The sequence below is a fragment of the Tiliqua scincoides genome, chromosome 1 (genome assembly GCF_035046505.1).
Source record: "Tiliqua scincoides isolate rTilSci1 chromosome 1, rTilSci1.hap2, whole genome shotgun sequence".
In the NCBI taxonomy this organism is placed as follows: domain Eukaryota; kingdom Metazoa; phylum Chordata; class Lepidosauria; order Squamata; family Scincidae; genus Tiliqua; species Tiliqua scincoides.
The window spans coordinates 90,394,191-90,419,692 of record NC_089821.1 but is presented as its reverse complement, the minus strand read 5'-3'; the positions used below and the strand labels follow the sequence as shown (position 1 = coordinate 90,419,692).

Below are 25,502 nucleotides of genomic sequence, written 5' to 3'. Positions count from 1 at the left end.
GACACATCTAGCTGACAAGATCTGGCCACATGTGTCATAATTCTGGTTATAAGATGGAAGTCTAAAGATGGAAAAAAAGTTGCTTGAGGTGATTTTTCAAGCTTAATTTAGTTCATTTAATATTTAATAGTGAAGCTGTCTGAAAGCAAAACAGTCTGACAATTTCAGCAGAGGAAAGGAAGATGGGAAATTGACCTCAAAAATGGAAAACAAAACAAGTAATTTAGGCCCTAATTCTATCCCCTTCCATCAACGCCAATGCAGCCATGCCAAAAGGGAACACACTGCATTGAATGGTGGTGGGGGGGGCAACCAGAGGGCAAAAAGGGGGTAAGCAATGGCTGCTGGCGGGGCACAAAACATACCACTGTATGGTCATTTATGATAACATAACTATGATCTGCTGTTGTAAAAGGCAGTACAAGCCTAGTTAAGATTGGGCTTTCATTGACTTTGTTTTTTGACATCTAGCGGCAGGATGTCTTGATGCCATGTGTCATGTCTTATAAATCTAGGGGCTCGCCCTTGGGCCGGCACAAGTCCTTTGCACTGGCCCGGGAGTGTCACAAATGTGCCATCAGGCATATTTGTGAGTTGGCTGGGCCAGCACAAGGACATGTGCTGGCCCACAGAGGCCTCCACACCCAGGAAAATGGGTGAGTTTGCACTGGCCTCCTTAGTCTGGCGTGGGGGCTTCGGGAGGGTGGAATGGGAATGTCCCAGGGTGGGGAAAGGGTGGGTGGCGGCCAGTCCGAAGGGCAGACCAGCTCCAGGAGGGGGACAGTACCAGGATCTAGCATTCGGGTTGGATCCTAACCTCCCTCCGAAGCAGCCCAGCCTTACACCGGATTGCTCGGATCTGCACCACCAATTTTGGTGGCACAGATCCAAGTAGCCCCATTGGGGCAGCTGCTACATGACATGGGGTATCATGGCCAAGTATGGAAGAACTTAGTTATACCCCGCTGCCACCAGCACAGGCTTTCCCAAATCACCCAAAAGGTACCCTGGGCAGAGCCCTTAGGTCTTTCCTAAGATTAACTTTTAATAAAACTTACGAAGATTGGGAGTTATCACCTTCAATAATTCTCAAACAAGAAAAAGATAGGGGGTCGTTAAGGAGGTGTGCACTCCTTAATGACCTTCTGGCCAGCAACAGGTTGCATATGCTACAGCTGCCACTGGTCAGGATGTTGCATGCCCCAAGCCTCCAAAGCTGAGGGGAGCTCCAAAGCTGAGGCTCAGAATGACAGAATCGCATGAGAGATGCAATTTCTGGTTTCCAGAGGAAATCAGAAGTTGTGTCTCTCATGTGATTCCAACATTCTGAGCCTTGCAGAGGCAACATGCGCACATGCTGCAAGGGGAGCAGAGCTTTCCCTTACTTCCCAGTAAACATGCATAGGATTGCCCTGCACGTGTCCTATAATCAACATACAGCCCACTCCTATTCAAGGTCTGTGCCAGCACAACACATGCTCTGAGAGTGGAGACTGCCACAAAAGTACCGTAAAGTGCTCTGTGGTGGTGCAGGGAACCAGCACATGTGTGGGAAGTCCAGAGCCTTCCTTTTGTGCTGGTGGAGTGACTGAGGCCCACTGAAGCAGGAGAACCTGGTGAAGGGGGGCAGAATTGGCATGAAAACTGGAGAGGGGGTTAAATGGGGTGGCGAGTGCACAGAATGGGGAGAAGATGGGGCAGAGGTGGACAGATCAAGTTTAGGAGGGAACAGGATTGATCAGCTTGCACAGATTCACATGGACTTGCCCCCAGCAGTATTGCTGGCGCAAGTCCTAATTGGCCTGTTGCAGCTTCTGAGGATTACCCCAGGGCAAGGGGAAAAATGTCCCCTTAGCCCAAGGAGACCTCCAGCAGCCAAAAATCCCCATATAGGATGCACTATCACCAGCACCGCTGCATCACCACCAGGTATTTAGTTAGGATAAGTCTATTAATTTAAGAGGAAAGCAATGGATCTAAAGGAATAGAATAGCCTAGATTTTCTCCATGTTTTTTCCCCAGTCTACATACCCAAAAGGTACTATAGAAATCTTAGTAACTTGACATTTCCAATTAGTTAATTATAATTTCCATTGGTTTTATGCATTTGTACTAATAGTTGTGTTTTAAACATCATGACTATCATTTAAATATGTTTCATTTGACCTGCAATGCTTATATGAAAATATATCTATCTTACCACTGTGAGGCATTTAATATTTTTGATTAGACAGAATTTGGTAAAAGAAAACCCACAAATGCACTACTTTACAAAAAGAATCAACAAATTAAGTGCTGCCTTTTTAATAAACCATGGCTCCAATCCCATTCTCACTTTCCTAGGAGTAAGTCCCCATTGAACACAATGGAACTTACTTCAGAGTAGACATGCAGGAATTTTGCTGCACATAACTTATGTATTTATTTATTCAATTTATATCCATTCTTCTAGAAGGGTACCCTAGGCAACTTACAAAAACATTAGAATATATTAACCACAAAATGCATAAATATATTAAGTACATATATAATACAATATCAAAATCCAACCAGCAGCAAGCAGCAACTATAAACCCCATTGGTCTTAAAATATTAAGTGACCAAGGGCACAATCCTAACCAGGTATACTTAGAAGTAAGTCCTATTTTGTTCAATGGGGCTTACTCTCAAGAAAGTGTGGTTAGGACTGCAGCCTAAGAAAAAGCCGTCAACACACATCTGTAACCTGCAGACATACCCCTAAAACCACCTGTTTTACATACATAGTAGCTGACTTACTGTTTAGCTTTGGTAAAGTGCCCAGAGTGAATCTCTTCACTCTGCTTATGATTTCTTAAAAAGCTACATTTGGCATATACAATAAAAGATATACCTCCCAAAATTCTGAAAACCCAATTGACAATTGTTCTGTCTAGTTCCGGAGCTTAAAAAGAATTGCTGAGATACTTTCATAGAGTCTTGTCTTTTTAGTAAATTCCCCAAGGCTGAGTAACTGAAAATGAGTTACCCATGGAGGTGATGTACTCCATAATCTGCCTGTCGCCTGTTAAATGGTTCAGCTGAATAGGAATACTGTCAGCACCAGCAGGAGCTCACCTGCCCTCCTGGCAGTAGGCAAAATACCACAATAGCAGATGTTATTGAATGGGGAACAGCCATTCACTGAGCGAATTGCTGATAAAATGCAGAAACGCTTCCTATCTCAACCCAAATGCATTGACTCGCTTGGTCATTTTTAATGTGCAGAAGTCAAAATGCAGAAAATGCCTTTTATCGCAAAACAGACTAAGTGCTGATTCATGTGGCCATTTTTAGTGAGTAAAAGTCAAAAATAAATACACAGTTCGCGTGGTAGATCTGGTTATGTTGAATTGGTCTTGCCTCAGTGCTTGTATGGATCCTTAAAAAGGAAAGTGAGTTAGAACAGTACAGTCTCAACATGTTAGCAAAATCGCAAGTCTAGTTTAGCACATCAAAATGAAAATGACATCATTTTACAAAAATTGGCTCCAATTATATCAGTTTAGAGCAGGGGTGCCCAAACCCCAGCCCTGGGGCCACAGGCGGCCCTCGAGGCCTCTCAATGCGGCCCTCAGGAAGCTCCCAGTCTCCAATGAGCCTCTGGCCCTCCAGAGATTTGTTGGAGCCCGCACTGGCCCGACGCGATGGCTCGCAGCGTGAGAGTGACTGTTAGACCTCTCACATGAGCTGTGGGATGAGGGCTCCCTCCACTTCTTGCTGTTTCACGTCTGTGATGCAGTAGCAGCAGTAAAGGAAAGGCCAGCCTTGCTTTGTGCAAGGCCTTTTATAGACCTTGAGCTATTGCAAGTTCGTCTTTAATATTTTCATTTATGTAAACTTATGTAAATTTATTCAAATTTAAAATGTAAATTAATTCTTTTTTCTCTGGCCCCCGACACAGAGAGCTGATGTGGCCCTCATGCCAAAAGCTTTAGACACCCCTGGTTTAGAGGATGTGGACTAAATTAGCCCTGACTTCTGTTCATTACCACAGTTGTTCTCCTTAGAGCATGTATGCAGTGCTATGACCCATAAAAGCCACCAGTCATCAACCATCTCATGAAAAGAAAGATGCATTTTTAGAATGGCAATTCACTGGTTGTTCCAAGGGATATATGGTGAGAATGCCTCAAGCCTCTGCCTTACTCCTTTGTGAACCTGTGATTTGAAACCCTAAAAATTTAGCATGTCTTCTAAGAGCTAGTTATGAAGAAGATGGCATGTCTCTATCAGAATCATAATGTAGACCCATGGGTTTTGCCACAAGAATGTTTTCAAAGTGCATAACATACAGAGGTGGCACTGGAGGTGATGCAAACCGATCTGTGGCCTGAAGCAAGCTGATCTGCTGACCCTCCTATTCTTCTGATCTGTGTTGCCAGCATGCGCCAGTGCTCATAATGTCTTTTCCCTCTATGTACCCCATGTTTGTTGGCACCCCGTTATAGATTATCACCAGTGCCTGCATTATTCATCTCCTCAACCTGCACTACAACCACCACCACCTCCCCTATGGCTTTTTGTGAAGTGCCTGGCCAGGATCCTGTTCCTCCCCACCCAGCCTTCTTCTTTAAATTGTAAGCAACTTTGGGAGCCTGCCCTGACTAAAAAGCAGGGCATAAATCTAAAACTAAATGAATGAATAAATGTATGAGGTTTTCTATGCATAAACGTGCACAAATCTAACATCTGAATCTTTCAGAAACAAATCTTTGAGACATCAGTGGGAGAACATTTTACAGCCCAGTCCTTAGGTCCTGTGGCACGTAGCTACGGCGGCATCAAAAATGGCAACGGCCGCATCCTGTGCACCAACGGCAGCCATGGGCGGCACCCCAGGAGAATGGGACTGTCATCCCCTTTCACCTGGTAAGGGAAGTAGCCCCGCAATGGGGCTACTCGATTCACCGCCTACCAAAAGGTCGGTGGTGAAGTAAGCATTTGTGTCGGGCGCTAAGCCCCACAAGTGCAGAACCCAGTGCAGCGGAGCTCCACCGGTCCCGCCTCCCTCCCTCCCTGCCTCCCGCCTCCCAATCACACCTCTTGCCCCCTGAGAACACCTCCTCCCTACCTGCCTCCAGCCCCTGCTTTCCTCTTCGTGGCTCGGCAATCCATGCAACCACCAAGCGGGGGAGGCCGGGTGCCCCCCCTGGCAGTAGCCCAGCGCCAGCCAGTGCTGGGCTAGCATGGGAGCTGGCCCGGTGTTAGGCCTAGCAAACATGACTAATAGCATGTTTGTGACTGCGCTGGCGGTACAACAGAGCATCGAGCCCAGGATTGGGCTCTTAATCTTCTAAGGGTACAGTCCTAACTGTTAGGCTGGTGCAAGTCCCATATGCCAGCCCAGGAGAGCTGTGCCTCCTCGGGAGTCAGCTGGACCAGTGCAGAGATGCATGCCAGCCCACAGAGGCTGCATCCAGCCTCCACGCCAACCTGGGGAGGGAAGGTTGTGTCAGCCAAGTTCTGCTGGCACAGAGGCCTGGGGAGGATGGAGAGGAGGCAGAAGGGAGGCGTTCTGGGGCAGTGAAGGGCAGGCAGAGGGCAATTCAGGGGGCAGGCAGGAAGGTGGGAAGCAGGAGGCGGGACTGGGACCTGGCAGTTATGTTGGATTCCAACCCCATTCCTTGAGCGGCGTGGAGCAGCTTGAAGCCACTCCATTCTCCTCTGACTTGTGACACCTCCTGAGGTGGCGCAAATCCAAGGAGACCCATTGGGGCTGTGTTGGCTTACCCGGGGGTAAGGGGAAGAGTTTTCCCTTGCCTTCGGCTGAGTCACTTCTAGTCCCAATCTTGTGCTGGATACAGTACAGGCCTCCTGGTCTGGCTGTTCCAGCGCAAGATAGGATTGCGCTGGACACAATCTGCTGCAGATCTTAAACATGGCAATTCTTGACCAAAAAAAAAAACTTAGGAGGAAGACTAGAGCATGAATCAATTAAATCAGAATTTATAATGAGGCTTGATACCATCACCTCAAGCCTGATTTGAGATGAAATATATATATTTGTTTATTTAATCACACTGCAGATCTAATTAGCTTAGCATTACTAGGAATCTTATCATTTATTATCACTAATTATTGCTATTGTAAGTTGTCACCATCTTAACCATGTATGTTTTTAAATACGTCACAAGATTAGGCCTTTGTGTGTGTGTGCATTTATGTATCTGTCTATTATGGACTTCATGGAGCTATGGCAGCTCATATTCATGAACTCTTATAGCCCATTCCTATCCAACTTTCCAGAGCTGATGCAGCCATGCTAATGGGCATGTGCTACATCTGGGGGGGGGAGGGGGCTGTCAGACAGGCCTCCTTAAGGTAAAGCAATATTTGTTCCCTTACCTTGGGGGTGCATTGGTGCTGGAAAGATGGATAGCATGGGGCTCATTTAATGTGTTAGTTGTTAAAGTGTCACAAGAATCTTTGATGTTAACAATGAGTGCTGCACAGAAAGTAAAGAAAGGCATTATTCTTGAATTTTTTTTTTAAATGTTCTGTTTTGTTGGACCTCCCCAGTAGATGAAAGCTTCTGGCACTTGAAATAGTTGGCCTTGAACTATAAAGCCTCTCCAGAGAATCAGAGGAGTGATTTTAGCAACAACACCTTGAATAGATCTTTGGACACTTGGGTATTTCTTGAAAGGGTCAGGACAAAGCAAGACTTAGGACAGGCATGATACATTCAACAGCACTTAAGAAGTGCAAATGCAGTCAATTTGGAGATCATTTTGTACAGTCTTGCTAGAGTTTAAGGGAGAAAATAGGGTCATATGGTACTGTTGGAGCTCATGTGTCAAATGAGTGAAGTTTCAGAACCTTTACTCTTCCTCAACTAATTAGGTAGTGCTGAATTATAGGGACCACGCTGTGCCATTCTTTGAGACCCCATGGCACTGGGATTTCTGCTCCATTCTTCTTTCTCTTTCAGAGTTCACATAAAGATATATGCAGAGAGTGATGAATATAAATCCCATGATTTATATTTTATTTTTTATGCTAGGCAAACTAACTGAGAATTGAGGACATGGACACTGATCCTCAGTCCTGTGATGTGGGAAAACTCCTCATGTAATAGGAGTCAATCAATAGGAAGCACAGTCGAGGAGGCAGCAGTTACAGGGCCCAATCCTATCCAATTTTCCAGTGCCGGTGCTGCTGCATCTTGTCATGGGGCAGCAGTCACAGAGGTCCCCTTAAGGTGTGGGAACATTTGTTCCCTTATCTTGGGGCTGCACTGTGGCTACATCGATGCTGGAAAATTGGATAGGATTGGGCCCACACTGTCCAGTAACAGTTCATGCCAATTACAGAACTGAATCCCCAATTTGGTTGCAGACCTGCTCTTTAGCATACTTCACATATGCGTTAATCCAATCTGGCTGCAAAGATTAATGGCTAAAGAAGGATGAAGTTCATCCTGTCAACAACTTTGCCATTTCACACTCTCAACAATGTGTGCTGAACTGTTGCTAATTTTCAACTGCTTGGAAAAAATATATATATCAATTTCCTTTGACTCATATTTGTATGCTAAAGTTTAACCAATGCAATGAACTCTTCCTGGTTCCTCCTAGAACCATGCTGGTTCTCTCCTCAGTTCACTTTCACAAAACTGATATTCAAGAAAATGATTTCATAGCCGAGGAAGAGGTTGTGGTGATGGAAAGAAGGTACTGTTTAAAAGACAGATCTAAGAACCACTGCAGCAATTCTACCTTCTCCTGGCCAGCTTTTGTTATTCTGGGGATGTCGAACAGCTGTCCCGTATAGTACTGCACGCCACTGAACAGTATTACAGCAACAGAATCTCCTTCCTTCTCAATTACAGCAAGGATATCTTCCGTTCTCAAGGTCTCCTCCCCCTGAAATAAAGTTAAGCACATATTTTATATCAACTCTAGTAGTAGCAAAGCTGTCATTTCTTGTTCCATGAGCTATTTTTTTTATGATGTGCCCTGCTGTCTGCAGTGAGCGATCTAAAGCAAATCCTTAATAGGGCTGTAATCTACAAAGTAAGAGCCCCGGAGTAACCTTTGAATGGTGAATAATCATTAGTAATACAGCTTCAGGGTGGTAGAATCTTTTTAAAGAGGTTGTTCATTTTGATCCTTTACATATTTTGCTTGCCTGAATACTTTCAAGTCTGCCTCAATTGGTCAGATTTAAAAAAATAATTAATTTCAATGCAAGGACCGTATACTGAGAAGGACTAACCTTGGATTGAGATAAGCTTCCACAGAAAACTATGGGACACTTAGTGCTGCTATTGCATACCAATTGAAAATTCAGATTTTTCATATTAAAATGGCTTTTGGCCCAATCCTATGGGGTCCTTGTGCTGCCGGAACTAGCTTTCCATCAGTGCATAGTCCCTTTGTGGCTGTTGCAAAGTGCAACAAAACACCATCTTATTATATACCGTTGGATGTGGAATTCTGAGCAGAACGCAATGCAAAACACCAGAGTGAAATATCTCCTTTCTATCAAAAGATATGGCCAAAAACTCGGAGAACAAAAAATGCATGGATCCCTATGGAAAGTGAGCCGTATCACATGTTTACCCGCGAGTAGGTGAACTTGACTTAGTCCATCGGAAAGGGCAGGCTGAGAGGAATCCAACAACACCAGAATGGTCCTGATCCAATGAATGCAGCCCCCCAAAACACCTGAGAATGAAGTCCCTCCCTTCAAGCAGATGAATGTATTAAGCCCTATGGAAAGTTAAACTAAGCCTCACGGTGATGTTTACTCGCGAGTAAGCAAACGTGCCTTGGCTGGTGTGGAAGTTCAGGTGAAGGAGAGTGCAAGGCTACCAGAATGGTCCTGATCCTATGCACCTGGAGCTAAACAAGTGTTCCAGAAGGCAGCCTCCCCCTCAAAAAAAGGATCAAAACAGAGGCTTCAGCTGATAATGTGAACCTTTTTGAGAGCCAGCCACCTTTGCAAAGCCAGGTAGATCCTGACAGTGATCTGGTTTAAACAGAAGTTCTTAAATTGAACTGGGCACTGGGTAGGGTTGAAAACCTTACTGGTTTTGGGGGGGGGGTGTTATTGCAGGCAGGCTACAGCTTGGTGCAACAGGGCTGGCTTCTGATTATTTAATTATTTGTTTTACTTTAATTATTTTTACTTATTTATTTTAATTTGCCTGATGATGTCACTTCCACCATGACATCATTTCTGGTGGGTCTTGGACAGACTGTCATTCTAAAGAGTGGGTCCCAGTGCTAAAAGTTTGAGAACTGCTGCAATAAGGTGTTAGTAAGTTGACACCTTTGTGGTGTGTGACCAAAATCACTAAAATCACAGTTTGGAGGAATAACACCAGCACGTTATATATCAATCAATGCATCATTTCATGCAGAATGTGTTCTATCTTTCATCTATCAAAAGGTACAGCCAAAAAACCAGTGGGAGCAGAGTGATGGTACATCACCACGCCCACCACCTGAGGTATTGCCCTGCCCACTGCATGGGGGGGGTGACGTGCTGGCATCCTGCACCGGGTGACACAAACCCTAGTGATGCCACTGGTGCCGTGCCAGTGCCAGTCAGCTCTTGGGCCTCGGCACTGATAGGAGGACAATGAGCAGCCACTGGGGTAAGTAACACCACTGGGTGGCAGTGTGGTTTTTCAGAGCAGGGGGAGGCATTCTGGGTGGGGGGAGGGCTTGGGGTGGTTGGGGGGAGGGTGGAACCAGTCCAGGACATGGTGGGACCGGTGGAGGCCGCTGGGTCCTATCCTCTGTGTCAGGTTTTTCAGCCCAACATGGAGTTTCTCCAGTTGGCAAAATAGTCACCTTCCTCAGAAGACCTCTGGTGGCCTCCATAGGGCTGCTGGATGCAGTGGTAGCCCTTTTGGCACCACTGCACCCAGCAGTGCTGTAGCAGTTAGGATTGGGCTATTAACACACAAAAAAAGGATATCAAAATGCCAAGCATTATAACCACTATTTCTGGAAGAAAAAAAAAAATCATGAACTATTCAGAATACTGGAGTCAAACTGAGAAACTTGCAGAAAAGTTAACAGTTTCAGCTGTTGGAAAACTGGTAGTTGCAGATAGTCTTATAAGACAAGTGGAGTCTATTGTTGCATTTTTTGTGGCTCTCAGCCACATGAAGATGTTCGTATGCAGCACTTACATTTAGAAAGTGTTGGCATCTCTGGCATATATATAACAACATAAAAAATGCCATGCTGGGCCAGTCTCAGCAATATTTTTATATGACATTTTGAATTTGTGACAGCCCAAGACTTGAAAGCTACCTCCCACATCCCTCTTCATACTTTTAAAATGAACTCCATATTCCACAGAAAGTCATTAATTTTTTTTTACTGTATTTGTATTTCAAAAACAATAGGATTCATCTAATCCAAAAGTGCAAAAACCCTGAAGTCATTAAATATAGAGATATTTCAACAAAGAAGAAAAAAATCAGTTTTGATCCTATAAAACCAGTATTCCTCTCCTCTATTCCTCTTAGCAAGGGATAAGGTAAAATACACTACCACCAAGGGATCAATTAAGCAGTGAAAACTCCAAATGAAATTAGACATGCCACTGTAAAGAGCTGGAAGAAGATTTGCTGATTTGAAAGTAACTTCTATTATCGTAACAATCTTTGAACATCAGGGCCTTTAGAGTAGCTTCCTCTTCTCTGAAAAATACTTTTTTTTTTTTTTTGAGAAGGTCAGTTCCACTTCTACTGAGAAGCAACAAAAGTTCTTCATGTCAAGGAAGGAAAGCAATGTAATATTTTATAATGATCTCAATTACATACTCTTGCAAGGAGACACTTGATGATTGCTGTGGTAATAAAGGAAGCAGTATGTTGTTCTTTATGAAACTTCTTTTAGAGAGAATTCTACAAGAAAGATCTATCATGATGCTTACAAATATAAACTCAGCAGAAGTGCACTATAAGGAACGCAGAGGCTGCATAAGAACTATCTTCATACAGTGTCATCTCCACAAGAGTGGTGTCACATGGCTCAATCCTAATGTATTATTTAAAGTTGTGTCCCACTGCCCTAAATCAGCTGCAAAAGATGTATGGAGGGCACTGCTACCACCCATTTTCAAGCTGCCACTGCCATAAAGGGCCAGCAACTTGCTCTGGTGAAGGCAAGCCAGCACAGGAAGCAGTCTGTGGGCAGGAGAGGGAGGAACAGGGCATATTGGCAGAAGAACTGGGGTGGGTAGGGCAAGGAAAGAGTTGCTCTGGTGGCAATTGTGCATACCAGATCTTACCCTTGCTTCCCAAACCACCCTGCACTTTTCCCCTCCATTGACATATGCCATCAAAATGGGTGGTGTATGTCCGAGAAGACCCATAGGCAGCCAAAGAGCTTACATGGAGGTAAGAAAAATGTTTTTTGCCCTCCATTTGCCCTCAGGTTCCCTCAACACATACATGCAGGCCAAACATTTTTGGCATGGGGGAATAGGATTGAACTCACAGAGTCAGTCAGATAGAACCCAGGTTGAGGGCCCTCTTTGCTGGGCCAACTCCATAAAGCCTTACTTTAGTTAGCAGTGGTACCACTAAATGTGCCATCTGGAGGCAGGTGGATAATACCATGGGGATCCAATGAAGAATTTTGCCCAAATGTGGCATCAGGACAGCCTCTGCATGTTTACAGAGTCCCACTCTGTTCAATGAAGCTTACAGCGCAATCCTAACTTGTGCTGGAAGGGGCAGACCAACTGGCCTGTGCTGTATCCAGCATGGGTTTGGGGTTGGCTGTGGCTCAGCCTGAGGCAAGGGGAAGTAATTCCCCTTATCCCGTGTAACGCCACAGCAGCCCCAATGGGACTACTCAGATCTGCGCCATCTATAGAGGTGGCGCAAATCTGAGCAGCCCAGGTCTGCCCCTGGTTGCCTGGGGATGGGGATAGGATACAGTATAACTGCCGGATCCTGACCCCACCCCACACTCCCTACCCGCCAAAACACTCCAAAACACTCCAATGGTCCACTCTCCTTCCCCCTCCCTGAATCGCCTCCTTCACACCTTCCCCACTCTCCCCCAGACCCGTGTGCTGGCCAAACTCAGTCAGTGCAGACCTACCTTTCTCCGTCAGTGCGGAAGCTTGATGCAGCCTCCGCGGACCAGGTCGTGTCCATGTGCTGGCCAGCTGACACTTGAGAAGGCGCAAATGTGCTTTATGGCACATTTGCAACCCTTCCAGGCTATCACAAAGGATTTGCGCCGGCCAAGTGTATCCTTTGGATTACGGTCTTAGGACCCAATCCTATCCAACTTTACTGCACCGGTACAAATGCAATGCAGCTCCAAGGTAAGGGAACAAATGTTCCCACACCTTGAGGAGTCCTCTGTGACTGCCTCCCCAACACAGGAAGCAGTGCCTACTCCATTGGCACAGTAGCACCAGCACTAGAAAATTGGATAGGATTGGGCCCTTAATCTCCAGTAAGTCTGCAGAGGACCGCAGTCTTAAGCTTTTTCAGTTGTTTTAGATATATAGCCATCCTATCCTAGATAACTCTGAAATTACATTTATAAAACATAGCTTCAAAAGTGTATTAAGATTTAAAGTGTATTAAGTGTATTCAGCCAGTTGGACTTCTTTTTTTTACAGCTCATTTGGGTTTTTTCTTTTATCCTAAAAATATTATCTTGCTTCTGATGCTTTTATTGTGTTAATTGCTGGGTTTGTTTTTTTGTTTTGCTAATTGTGGTTTTATTATTGTGTGATTGTTTAACTGATGTTGTGATTGACCTCAAGTCTCCTAGAGAGAAAAAGGCAGAGAATACGTTTTTTTCAAATGAATACATACATTTTAAACAAATAAATATTCGTGGGTAAGAAACATTGCTTATGTGCTCCTCCTGGTAGCATTATCTTGAGAGATGGCACTGATTCTGCCTTCCTCTTGCCTCTCTACCTACCCTTAGGCAGATGTATTTGGCTTATGCCTGTCAAGTTTATTATGAATGGGACACAGCACATGGAAAGCGTGGACTTAGAGCCCAATCCTGAGCTCTGCACCAGCTTACCGCCTGTGCCCACTGTGCAAGCCCTAACGCTGGGCGAGCACCCATGCTAGCCCAGCGCTGGCCAACACTGGGCTAGCGCAGGATGGGTGCCCAGCCTCCACCGCTCAGCGGTTGCATGGATTGCCCAGCAGCGGAGAGGAAAGCGGGGGCGTGGGGGGAGGTGGGGAGGAGGCGTTCCGGGGAGGGGGGAGGCGGGCGGAAGGTGGGGAGAGGGCGGGGAAGTGGGACCAGTGGAGCTTTGCTCCTCTATCTTGAGAGATGAACCTCTATGTTGGGCTAGCCGCCCAACATGAAGGCTTTTACCTTTGTGGCTTTTACCACAAAGGCTTTTATTGTTGTGGAGTTACTCCTTTTGCCCAGGTGAAGGGGGTGAAAGTCCCCTTCTACCAAGGTGCTGCCTAGAGCTGCCTTGGGTGCGCAGGATGCAGCAGCAGTCATTTTTGGTGCCACCACAGCCGTGTGCCCAGGCAGTTCAGGATAGGGCTCTTAAGCAGAGAGCCAGGTAGATTTAAACAGGTTTTCCCAAACCAAGGGATAAGGATACAGAAGGAATGATCTGGTTTTATAATAATATATGTGACTTAAAAGAGTACAGAACATACACCACCGTCTTCATTTAATCTAAACTATTTTCTCCAGCCTGTTGTTTCTTAGATTCAGTTCCAACTGCCATTTCTAAACAGTCAGCCCTTTTTCTAAATTCCAAAGGTTAGAACGGCAAATCAATAGACAAACGAGAGGCCAAATGATCTCTCCCAAGACAAGGCAGACGAACAGCCCAGTCCTGTGCTGGGCTTACAGTGACGGATCTTGCGATCTACCACTTTCAGTCCAGAACCAACACTGGGAAAGCCATGTTGCCGTTTTGCAAGATTCAGGGTTTTGCTAATATTAAAGATTCCAGTCCACAAAAAAAAGTCATTGCTCTACAGAGTTTTCTGTGGGTGATGCAGTCCAGGATTCTAGGCTCTTCTCCCCCGAGGGACGGGTGGAGGAAACGGAAATGAGGACATGCCCTGACTGCGACAGTTTCATGTAATGAAGAATAACTAAGACAGGCAGATTTGGGAGAACAAGAATACATATCTAGTTGCATTTATTTCTTTCCCACTCTTCTTAAAATTTACACTGGGTGATTTATAATAAGCTGCACTGTCGTACAAATGTCCATTCTTGAAAAAAACCAAAACGATATAAACTACTCTTTACAAACCTTTTGCGGTTCTATCATAAGCATGCTTGTCTCCACGTCGAGTTCGTGAAACTGGAGCTGAGACTCAACAGCATACTGTCAATAAAGACATTGAGTGTTTCAAGTGAGCAGATGGAAACAACAAAAGAAACATTTCTCTCAAAGTCTAACACGTAGCTACAATCACCAGGGGGTATGTGAATGATGAGGAAAGGATGGCTGCAGGGCAGGCAAAAGCTTTCCAGATCCTCCCATCTTTTCTCCATATTTACAAAGGCAAAAGTCACTGTTATACCTCACATGGCCCAACACTGTCTTCCTTCCCTTTCAGTGCTTATAGAGATAACCAGAGGTTGGATGCAGTGAGCTAATTCTCATGCCCTTCCCTGCCACTGTTTTGCATCCCAATCCAATCAGGGCTCATTACAACAGCAGAAAAGAGTTCTGCTTTTGTAACAGGGCATATGGCAGTGCACAAAGCACACTGCCAGCAGCCATTTTGAAGCTGCAGCTGGCAGCAACCCACTCCCACAGCCCGCAGCAGCTCACAGGCCCAACCAGTGTCCTGCTCTGGAGCAGGTAAGCTTGTGCAGGGGGACGGTTGTGTGCAGAAAGGGAGTGGAACTAGACATTTCAGGGGAGGAAAAGGGAATGGGGAGAGGTGCAAGACGGGGTGGATCTGGCAGCATATCCTCTCTTTCAAAAACCTTCCAACCTCTACCACAAAAATAGGTAGGTATGTCTGAGGAGATCCATAGGTGACCCCAGAAACAGAAGCAAGTAAAACATATTTTTATCTCTCCTTTGCTTTCAGGTCACCTCCCCACCATAGGATGCATCAAGTGTTCCAGCGACACAGCATGCTCTACAGCAGTCCCAAAACATGACCTGCTATTCAGCACAGCCAGCGGCTGTACTCCAGAAGCTTCTAGAAAAGCCCTGGCACTCGTAGGTTGGCACATGGGGTAGAAAAATTTTCTGGAAAAGTCTGAAAAGTACTCTGAAATTCATACAAACTGTTGAATGGTCTCTTCATACAACTTACACAACCATGGCCTGATCATGGCCTGATCATCTGACTGTTTTCCACCAATCAGAATCCTGCTGAGAGAAAGCCGGGGTGCCAACTGTACAAGAAAAACTCATGGTCTGCCCCACTGAGTAGACTGATTCATTTGTATGTAGCCCCCAGCCATGTGAGGTCGCCTCACAGAAAAAAGAAAAAAAAATACGGCTGTCATGTCGCTGCACATGAAGAGTAATTACTTAGTTTCAGTTCCTGTGCAAGTCCCTTCATTATGGATTGAGCAAGGGTTGAGCATGGATTGACAGAGTAATGGGAGCATGTGGGTGTGATTTGTATCACTCATCATTATCTGTCACACTGCCAGTGCATGCAGTATTTATGGGAGTCAGGATGGTGGAGTGGTTTGGGAGTTAGACCAGGAAGATACAGGTTCAAATCCCTGTTAACCACGAAGCTTCCAGCATGACCTTGGGGCAGTTACTATCTCTCAGACTCACCTTCCTCACAGGGTTGTTGTGAGGACAAAAGGAGGGGAGGAACTATGTGCTCCACCCTGAACTCCTTGGAGGAAGAGTGGTATGAAAAATGTGAAAAATAAATAAAATAAATTGCATTGTACATAACTTTCCATGCTGCCATGTGAGTTGCATCTGAGGTGATTTTAATAGTGCCTCAGTGATCAAATTTCTTATCAATTTCCAAGTGTTTTTGATAAAGCAGCAGTGAGTCACAAATCTGAAGATTAAGTTGCAGAAATCTGTGACGCGTGGACTATTGTCTCGTTTTATAGTGCAAAAATGATGCTTGAATTGTAATCTAAAGCACCATGGACAAGCATTTCCCTATCTGTCTGGGGATATAAAACTGTTAATGTTGTGAGCTTTGTATTGATTTGGTTTCATAACGTAAAACAGCAACAAGAATTAATAAAACATTTACAACCTGTTGTTGATTTAGGCCAACAGCTTGCTCAATGTCTTTAAAAGGACTAATAAATCAACGGGGTCATTCAAGTCTTCGTGCGTGAGGTTTTTATTTGAACAAAAAGAATAAAGACACAATCAGTAAGATGCACCAAGCTCAGAAGTGAGTGACTTTTTTTTAATTGTACTGTTTTTTGGATAGGATCAACATACACAGATCAGATTGCCAGTATACTTTTGAAGCACAAATCGTAAGGAGTCGTGTACAGCAATGCTTTCAGAAGGATAAATGGATATAATGAGTATATCATAGGGGCTAGAGACTATGCTTGGAACCAGGACAATCTTCCTCTGAACCTCACGTCTCCTATGAATTCATTAGGTGGCCTTTGGCAAGCTATTTCTGCTCAGCCTTAGCAGCCAAGCTATAATATGGGGATAAACCAATGTAGGTTTTAAGAACCACTAAACAACAAGAGCAACAAAACTATGCAGTCAGGCAGCCAGCAGCAGGGTGGGGGCTATCCAGTGTTTTGCATCGAGTACCACATGTATGATTATATGCCTCTGGGGCATAAGTCATGGGTGTGTCCTTGGTACAAGGAGCTCCAGGGACTCAGGGAACGCGTCCGCTTCCCTGAAGCCTTAGTGGCCGACCTGGAGTAGCAGAGGCAGGCAGAGAAGGACCATGGGAAGACTTCCGGGGACGATCAGGTTTCGTCCGACCCTCAGGCGTGCAGCTCCTCAGCTGCCCAGGCGGGAAGTCTCAGGGTTGGAGGACGTCATCCTGGAGGTGGGAAACAGTCCTCTGGGGGGACGCCTTCTTCAGGGAATGGGCCTGTAAACAAACGCACTCAGGATTCCTCCTTGGCGGGAGGGGGGGTCGGGGGCTTCTTGTAATGGGGGATTCGAATATCAGAAACACAGAGAGAGGGGTTTGCAACAAATATGAGGACCGCATGGCAACTTGCTTGCCTGGTGCGAAGGTTGCGGACATCACTTTTCGTCTAGACAAACTGGTAGATAGTGCTGGGGAGGAGGTAGCAGTTGTGGTGCATGTCGGCACCAACGACTTGGGGAAGTGTAGCCAGGAGGTCCTGGAGGCCAAATTTAGGCTATTACATAAGAAGCTGAAAGCCAGGACCCCAAAGGCAGCATTCTCGGAAGTGCTACCTGTTTCATTTGCAGGGCCAGCTAGGCAGAAGGAGATAAGGGGTCTCAATGCGTGGATCAGACAGTGGTGTAGGGAGGAGGGGTTTCGATTCGTTAGGCACTGGGGAATGTTTTGGGACAAGTGGGGCCTGTACAAGAGGGACGGGCTTCACTTGAACCAGAATGGAACCAGACTGCTGGCGCATAACATTAAAAAGGTGGCAGAGCAGCTTTTAAACTGATCCCTGGGGGAAAGCCGACAGGAGCCGAGGGGCATCCCGTTTGGGACTCCTCATCCCTATGGGACAAGGATGGGGAGGTTAGAGAACAACAAGGTAAAGAAAGAGTAGGAGAAAAAATTGGGAACGGAAGGAAGCATGATAGGATGTGATAGCCTGCTTGGCACAATGAGAGGATGCAGGGATAAAGGAGCTAATAAGCAGCCCATCCTGGGGCATTCCATATACAAATGTTTTTATGCAAATGCCTGAAGATGGGAGAACTGGAATGTTTGGTGACTAGAGAAAACTTTGATATAGTGGGCATAATGGAAACCTGGTGGAATGCGGATAATCAGTGGGATACCACAATCCCAGGCTATTAACTCTACAGGAGGGACAGGGAAGGGTGTGTTGGAGGTGGGGTGACCATTTATGTTAAAGAAGGGGTAGAATCCAGCAAAGTAGAAATTGAAGGCAGGTCTGACTCCACCATAGAATCTCTGTGGGTTAAATTACCAGGCCTGAGAAGCGATGTAATACTGGGGGCGTACAATCTACTCCAGACCAGGAACCTGAAGGGGACCTTGAAATGAGGAAACAGATCAGGGAGGTGACAAGGAGAGACAGGGTTGTAATCATGGAGGACTTCAATTATCCTCACATCGACTGGATCAATTTGTGTTCTGGTCACAAAAAAGAGACCAGATTTCTTGACATGCTAAATGACTGTGCCTTAGAGCAGCTATTCATGGAGCCCACCAGAGGACAGGTGACTCTGGATTTAATATTGTGCAGTACTCAGGACCTGGTTAGAGATGTCAATGTTACTGAGCCATTGAGGAATAGTGACCATGCTGCAATCTGTTCTGACATGCATGTCGGGGGAAGAATATGAGGCAAATCTGTCATTAAAACTCTTGACTTCCAATGAGCAGACTTCCCTCAAATGAGGAGGCTGGTTAGAAGGAGGTTGAAAGGGAAGGTAAAAAGAGTCCAATCTCTCCAGAATGCCTAACATCTATTCCAGGTAAGATGGTGGAATACCTCATCAAAGATAGAATCTTAAAACACATAGACAAACAAGCCTTGCTGAGGGAGAATCAGCATGGCTTCTGTAAGGGTTAGTCTTGCCTTACAAACCTTTTAGAATTATTTGAAAAGGTCTACAGGCATGTGGATGCAGGAGAACCCGTGGGCATTATATATCTGGACTTCCAGAAGGTGTTCGACATGGTCTCACCAAAGGTTACTGAGAAAACTCCACAGTCAGGGAATTAGAGGGCAGATCCTCTCATGGATTAGGAACTGGTTGAAGAACAGGAGACAGAGAGTGGGTGTGAATGGACAATTTTCACAATGGAGAGAGGTGAAAAGTGGTGTGCTCCAAGGATCTGTCCTGGGACCCGTGCTTTTAAACTCTATGCTTGGGATCATTAGAAAAGGTATTGAGAACAAAACAGCTAATATTATAATGCCGTTGTACAAATCAATGGTGAGGCCACACCTGGAGTATTGCGTCCAGTTCTGGTCACCACATCTCAAAAAGGATATAGTGGAAATGGAAAAGGTGCAAAGAAAAGCAACTAAGATGATTACGGGGCTGGGGTACCTTCCTTATGAGGAAAGGCTACGGCGTTTAGGCCTCTTCAGTCTAGAAAAAAGGCACCTGAGGAAGGACATGATTGAGACATACAAAATCATGCAGGGGATGGACAGACTGGATAGAGAGACACTCTTTTCCCTCTCAAATAACACCAGCACCAGGGGACATCCACTAAAACTGAATGTTGGGAGAGTTAGGACAGACAAAAGAAAACATTTCCTTACTCAGCGTGTGATTGGTCTGCGGAACTCCTTGCCACAGCATGTCTGGCCTAGATGCTTTTAAAAGGGGATTGGACAAATTTATGGAGGAAAAAGTCATCACAGGTTACAAGCCATGATGTGTATGTGCAACCTCCTGATTTTAGAAATGAGCAGAATGCCAGATGCAGGAGAGGGCACCAGGATGCAGGTCTCTTGTTATTTAGTGTGCTCCCTGGGGCATTTGGTGGGCCACTGTGAGATACAGGAAGCTCGACTAGATGGGCCTTTGGCCTGATCCAGTGGGGCTGTTCTTATGTTCTTATAATAATGAGAGGTACCAGCAAACTTCACAAAGCTTGGGCTCAGAGAAGAAATTCAAAGTTTGAAAAGGCCACTTGAAAAGGTGAGGCGAGCTCTTCGACCCTCCAAAACCTTCTTCCCACCACTTCTTGTTACCTATCAGAGTGCGGAGGGACAAACAGAAACAGCAACAGTGTGGGGAAGAGAAAAGGTTCTGTCCTACCTTTATTTCCATGGCAAGCTGAAGAGTAGCTCATCAAAGGAAACTACATTCGGAATTGGTAGACTGGAAGGGCTTTTATTTTCTCCCACCCTTGTTTCAGTGCACTGCTCTTACCACCACAAATACAGGGGATTTTGCAATGTCCCATGGGACTTGTAGTCTTTCTGGAGATGAGCCATTATAATCCATAAAAAGCTGTATATTTATATCTGCATCCGTCTATATATGTCCGTCTCACACTAAGTCAGAAAACTGGTCCACCATGTTCAGTACTGTCAATACTGACAGGCAGCAGTATCTTTGGCAAGGCATCTCCCAACACTACCTGGAGATTCCAGGGATTTAACTTTGAACCTTTTACATGCAAAACATATGCATGCACTAAGCTACAGTCTATTCTCATACTTCAGTTTTTTTGAACTTTTTGAAACACACCATAGATAAATACAAACATGATAAAATATTAATTCCTTACGTGGTCAGAGGGAAAAGCTTTGGCTTCAAGGAGAATTTTATAGCGATCTGAGGTAGGCTTAAAGAAAGATAGCTGCAAAAAAATAAAATAGTTTCAAGTATATATCTTAAATGAAATTTAATTAGTCCTGTGAACATACGTAACCTACACTTAGAAGTTTCAATTATATTTCTATCAACATATTTGATAAGAGGTAATACAAAAGTCCAGAGTCCTTCAAATGACAATCGCAGTAGGTAGTGTAATAAACACTGTTCTTTTTTTTTAGTATTCCAATGGCAAGAATAAAAACAAACTATGAATTTTTGTAGCAAAATAATTATGTACCATGTCACCCACAGGTGGCTGTTTCACTCAACATGTTTACATTCGTATCATTTCATGGTCCTTGTCTAAAGGTAGAAATATGTAAGGCACAGCAGGGAATCAAAATTCATCACTTTATTGAATTCAAATGGACAGTGATTTTGAAACAATACAGCACTCTATAGTTTCCTGTATATTGATGTAGTATACGTGAAACAGTAAGTAAGTAAGTAAGTAAGTAAATAAATAAATAAATAAATAAATAAGAGATTTAGGTCATGCTCCATTTACAGGGACTGAGAGCTTTTGTAATTCAGGCCCCAATCCTACCATCCTTTGTAGGACAGTGGGATAGTATCCCACTGTTGTAAAGAGGCTTCTGACAATGTGTGGAGCATGCTGCCAGCAGCCATTTTCAAGCTTCCACCACAAAGTAGTGGCAGAATTGGCGACCCTACTCTTGATGGCTTATTTATTCTCTGCTTCATATTTCATTAGATATGGGCTGAGGTGGCAAGGACCTATGTAGAAAGTGGCAAGAATGGTCTATTCAAGATGGCTACATAGGGAGAACTTTTCATTCTACATCTTCAAAGGTGGAGCTTATGCACCCTTCCCTTCTGGAAGTTGGAAGGAAATGGTTCCACTCTGTCTTTTAAGTAGGTGAACATGTGACTATTTGCACTATAATGTTTTGTGAGGCACTTCAGGGCAGCGCTCAAAACGTCATTTTGAAGATGCATGTAGCAACCTGAGAAGCGTGTAATAGTTGTACATGTGATTTTTCTAAAAAATGGCCGTTGACTTTACCTTTAGGTGACTGAAATGCAATATGCAGAAAGAAAGACCTACGTTGGTCTTAAAGTGTTGGTGAAAACAGTTGATTCACACCACTTTTCTACCTTATTTTTTCTATGCATAGAATGAGGTTATAGTTCAAGTGAGATGAGATAACCAAGTGCTTGCAGCAGTAACAACAACAAAAGAGAAATAGAATAATTTTCCCTTATTTTCCATACACACTTTTCATAGTATTTCATAAATTTTAAAAAAATAAGGATTCTGATTTGTGGATAATTAAGAGCCCAATGCGCTGGCACGCCACCAGCATGCACTGTCACAAATGTGCCATATGGTACATTTGCGGGCCCTAGCACCAGTGCTCTGCTGGTGCTAGCCCAGTGCTGGCTGGTGCTGAGTTAGCACCAGAGCTCCACTGCTTGGTGGTCGTGCAGACTGCTGAGCAGCGGAGAGGTAGGTGGAGGCTTGGGAGGATGTGGGGAGGAGGCATTCTGGGGAGTCAGAAGGCAGAGGGAGGGCGGGGAGAGGCAGGGAGGAGGCGTTCCAGGGAGTGGGGCAGGAGGGAGGCGGGACCATGGAGCTTTATTCCACCGAATCCAGAGCCTCTGTGTTGGGCTCATCACCCGACGCGGAGGCTCTTGATTCTACACTGACCTTTGGGTTGCTGTAGAATCGAGTAGCCCCATTGTGGGGCTATTTGCTTTACCCAGGGGAAGGGGGACGAAATTCGCCTTCTCCCAAGGAGCCTCCAGTGGCTGCCTGGAGCGCGTGGATATGGTGGCAGCCATTTTTGGCACTGTTGCAGCCCCGCGTGCCGGGCAGCTCAGGATTGGGCTGTAAATTATGAGCAATAAACCAAGACATCATTGCACACAGAGAGCAATAACGGAACTTTTATTATCTCTTATTAGGTTCTGATATTCTCATAGGTTCAGGGCTGACATTCAACACACGTACGTTCTTCATACAACACATAATGAACTTATGAAATTCAACACTGCAAAATGTGGAGATGGCCACTAGCTTAGATGGTTTTAAAAACTGATTAGACTGTCCTTTCATGGGAGGACAGGTCTATCAATCGATATGAGCCATGATGACTAAAACCTCGAAATGCCCAGTTTCATATGCCAGGGAACCATCAACAGGGGAATGCAACCCTTTTATGCCCTGCTTCTGAGCACTGAGAAGCATCAGGTTGCCTAACTAGTGAAAAGCAAATTCTGGATTGGACAATCGTCGGTTTGATTTAGCCAGGCAATTCTTCTTTACACTTACCAGTAGGAGATGTAGATTAACTGTCAAACCGTTCATTAAAGCTACTTCTTCTTTACGCGCCCCTGAAAAGCAATAATGCAGATGTTTATTTTTTTTTTCTTCTATCTTGTGCAAGGTCTGTTCCAGTGATGTGCAAAAGCACATTACTTTGGCTTTCAGTCAATGGCTCCCTAATGACTGGAAGGTAAATATATATTTGATGTGCCTCCAAGGATAATTTTTTTTAAGTTCTCTTGTCTGGCTCAGTGTACCATTCTAACAAGAAAATATTTATTTTTACAGGTCTGTTGTGGCAAATAGAGCAGATAATGAAGTAGCAACATATCCCTTCTAGAAATCTACCTGTTGATTTGTTATTATCATTAACATCTTGGTTAAATTCCAGAACATTGTACTTTTGCTATTAAATACGTACATTGCTCATTTAAAGACCTAAATTGTATTAGGGGCAATCGTCTATTTTTAATGTGGTCATTGTTCTGTCAGGTTAAAATGCATCCTTAATAAAAATAAAGCGACTTTGTCTAACAATTATTCAAACCTTCATTACAGTAGTTTGTAAGATAAAATGGTATGGAGCAGGGAACACTGCTAAACTATTGCATTCTGCCACGGATACTGAGTTTTGTGGTAAGTAATGAAATAAATGAAATTTAATGGGAATCACAAGCACAACTAATGGATTTTTCCAATACGTTTGCAACACCAGGTACTCGCAAACTCTTATTAGTCAATGAAGAGACAGAAAAGGATAACAAATGTAAATTAGGAGTAGAAGAATATAAAAGAAGACAAATAATTGGCATTGGATGAAAATAATCAAACTAACCAAACACCTGGGAGACTTGTGAGGATTTTAAGAAACTTCTAATATTGGTTTCACTTATTAAGTAATCTCTATTAAGAGTGCATTCAAAGAGAGAAAATAGAGAACACTAAAAAGCCAAAGTGAATTGAAAATTAATGCTAAGAGTGGGGGTGGAGAAATAAAGGGAAGAAGTATTTGCTGAAGTGGAGAAAAGGCAATTCATAACTTTAAGAGTCCAATTCAATTCATCCCCCCCCCCCCGTCGTTGCAGCAGCTCCAAAAAAGCTATCCTTGCAACCTGCCCAGGGTCACAGAGGACTTCCCTGGGTTAGGGTACATTCATTCATTCACTTACTTAGCTGGAGGTAAGTTTCTATGGCATGGGATATAATTGGACCCAGACCAGCAAAATTGCTGTCACAAGTCCCTGTTGACCCAGGATGGTAGATCAGGCCAGGGAACGGAGTTAGGATAGAGCAGCTGCTGCTTCCCCAAATCCACTCCCTTCCTGGACCTGATCCATCATCTGGCCATTACTGTCACCAGTCCATTGCACCTTCCCCCTGCTGCTGAATCTCTGATGCATTTGGTGGAAATGTCTGAAGGGGTTTATTGAGATTGGTGGTTCCATATGGAAAAATTTCCATGTGGTTCAGTCTCCCATTTGAATTCAGAATGTCTTTCCAATTGCATTTAAGCCTTAATACAGTGATTCCCAAACCTTTTCAACTGGCAGCTCCCTTGACCTACTGGACCATTATTTACAGCTCCCATTATGGCTACAATTCTATACATTGTGGAGGGCAGCAGGTTTTTCATGAGGATTCCACGGCTCCCCTGGCTGGCTTCAACAGCTCCCTGGGAAGCCATGACTCACAGTTTGGAAATCACTGTCTTAGTAGAGTTGTTTCATACAAGCATTCATTTAAGTGTGATATCACTTAATACCCTGAAAGCTGACAGTCAGTGTGGTATAGCTGTTAAGATTGTTGGTCTCTAATCCACACAGTTTATCTGCAAGTCAGTCCCCACCAGATGACGTATGATGGGCACAGTATCCCTCAGTTTAAGCTACTTCACATAGTTGTTGTAAGCCTGAAATAGGAGTGGGAAGAATCATGTATGCTACCTGAGATCCTTGAAGGAAGTGTAGGATATAAATAAATAATATCTAATATACTTGTCAGAGGTTGGAGTTGGGGGAGTAGCCTTAGTAATTCTGACAGCAATCTGTTGTTTATTTATTTATACAGGTATTTATATACCGCCTTTCTTTGGTCGTCAGATTTCTCCACAGCCTTTAATCCAAGGCGGTTTACATGGGCAGGCTGTTCTAAACCCCCGTAGGGATTTTTACAATTGAATAGTTCTAGTCTTTCATAGAACTCCTCCTTCCAGCTGGATTCCTTCCATGGTCTGGCTTCTCTCTGGCCCTTCGCCTCCCACGCTCCACTTGATGGCAACTCCTCTCTGCCACTGAGGGTCAGCTCATCAGTATATCAGCCTGGCGTCAGTTCTCGGGTACTTCCAGTTGTTTCGAACTGGCAGCCTCAGATCTTCAGGCATACAAGGTGGCAGCTCTACCAACTGAGCCAGACCTCCTGCCCCATTTTTCTTTGCCTCCATTTTTCTTTTAAATCACAGCAGAAGTGCACTACCACCCCACACAATCAGAAGATATAACTATCAAAGAACTGAGTAAAACAAAATTAAAAAAAAAAACACTGCAGAAGATTAATGAGGTAGAAGATTAATGAGTAATGAAGGCATTACTTTGGAGATAACTAGCCTTACTGAAGCTCTTTATTTGGCTAGGAAGATTGTTCCCAAGATAGATTGGTACAGCAGAGGGAACACCCGACCTCCAAAGTAGTAACAGAAGCAAAAAAAAACCCCACAGGTCCTACAATAGAGTGATCAGGGTGGGAGAGGAGTTGGAGT

General features: G+C 44.5%; 1 protein-coding gene across 1 annotated transcript in view; it reads right to left on the bottom strand.

The window, feature by feature from the left end:
- Positions 1-25,502, bottom strand: part of KYNU (kynureninase) — a 111,735-nt gene that overhangs the window by 57,479 nt on the left and 28,754 nt on the right. The window contains exons 4-7 of the mRNA XM_066639563.1: positions 22,754-22,815; positions 20,369-20,440; positions 14,263-14,337; positions 7,740-7,886 (exon numbers count right to left, since the gene is read on the bottom strand). Coding sequence (XP_066495660.1) covers positions 7,740-7,886; positions 14,263-14,337; positions 20,369-20,440; positions 22,754-22,815 — 356 coding nt within the window. The remainder of the gene's footprint in view (positions 1-7,739; positions 7,887-14,262; positions 14,338-20,368; positions 20,441-22,753; positions 22,816-25,502) is intronic.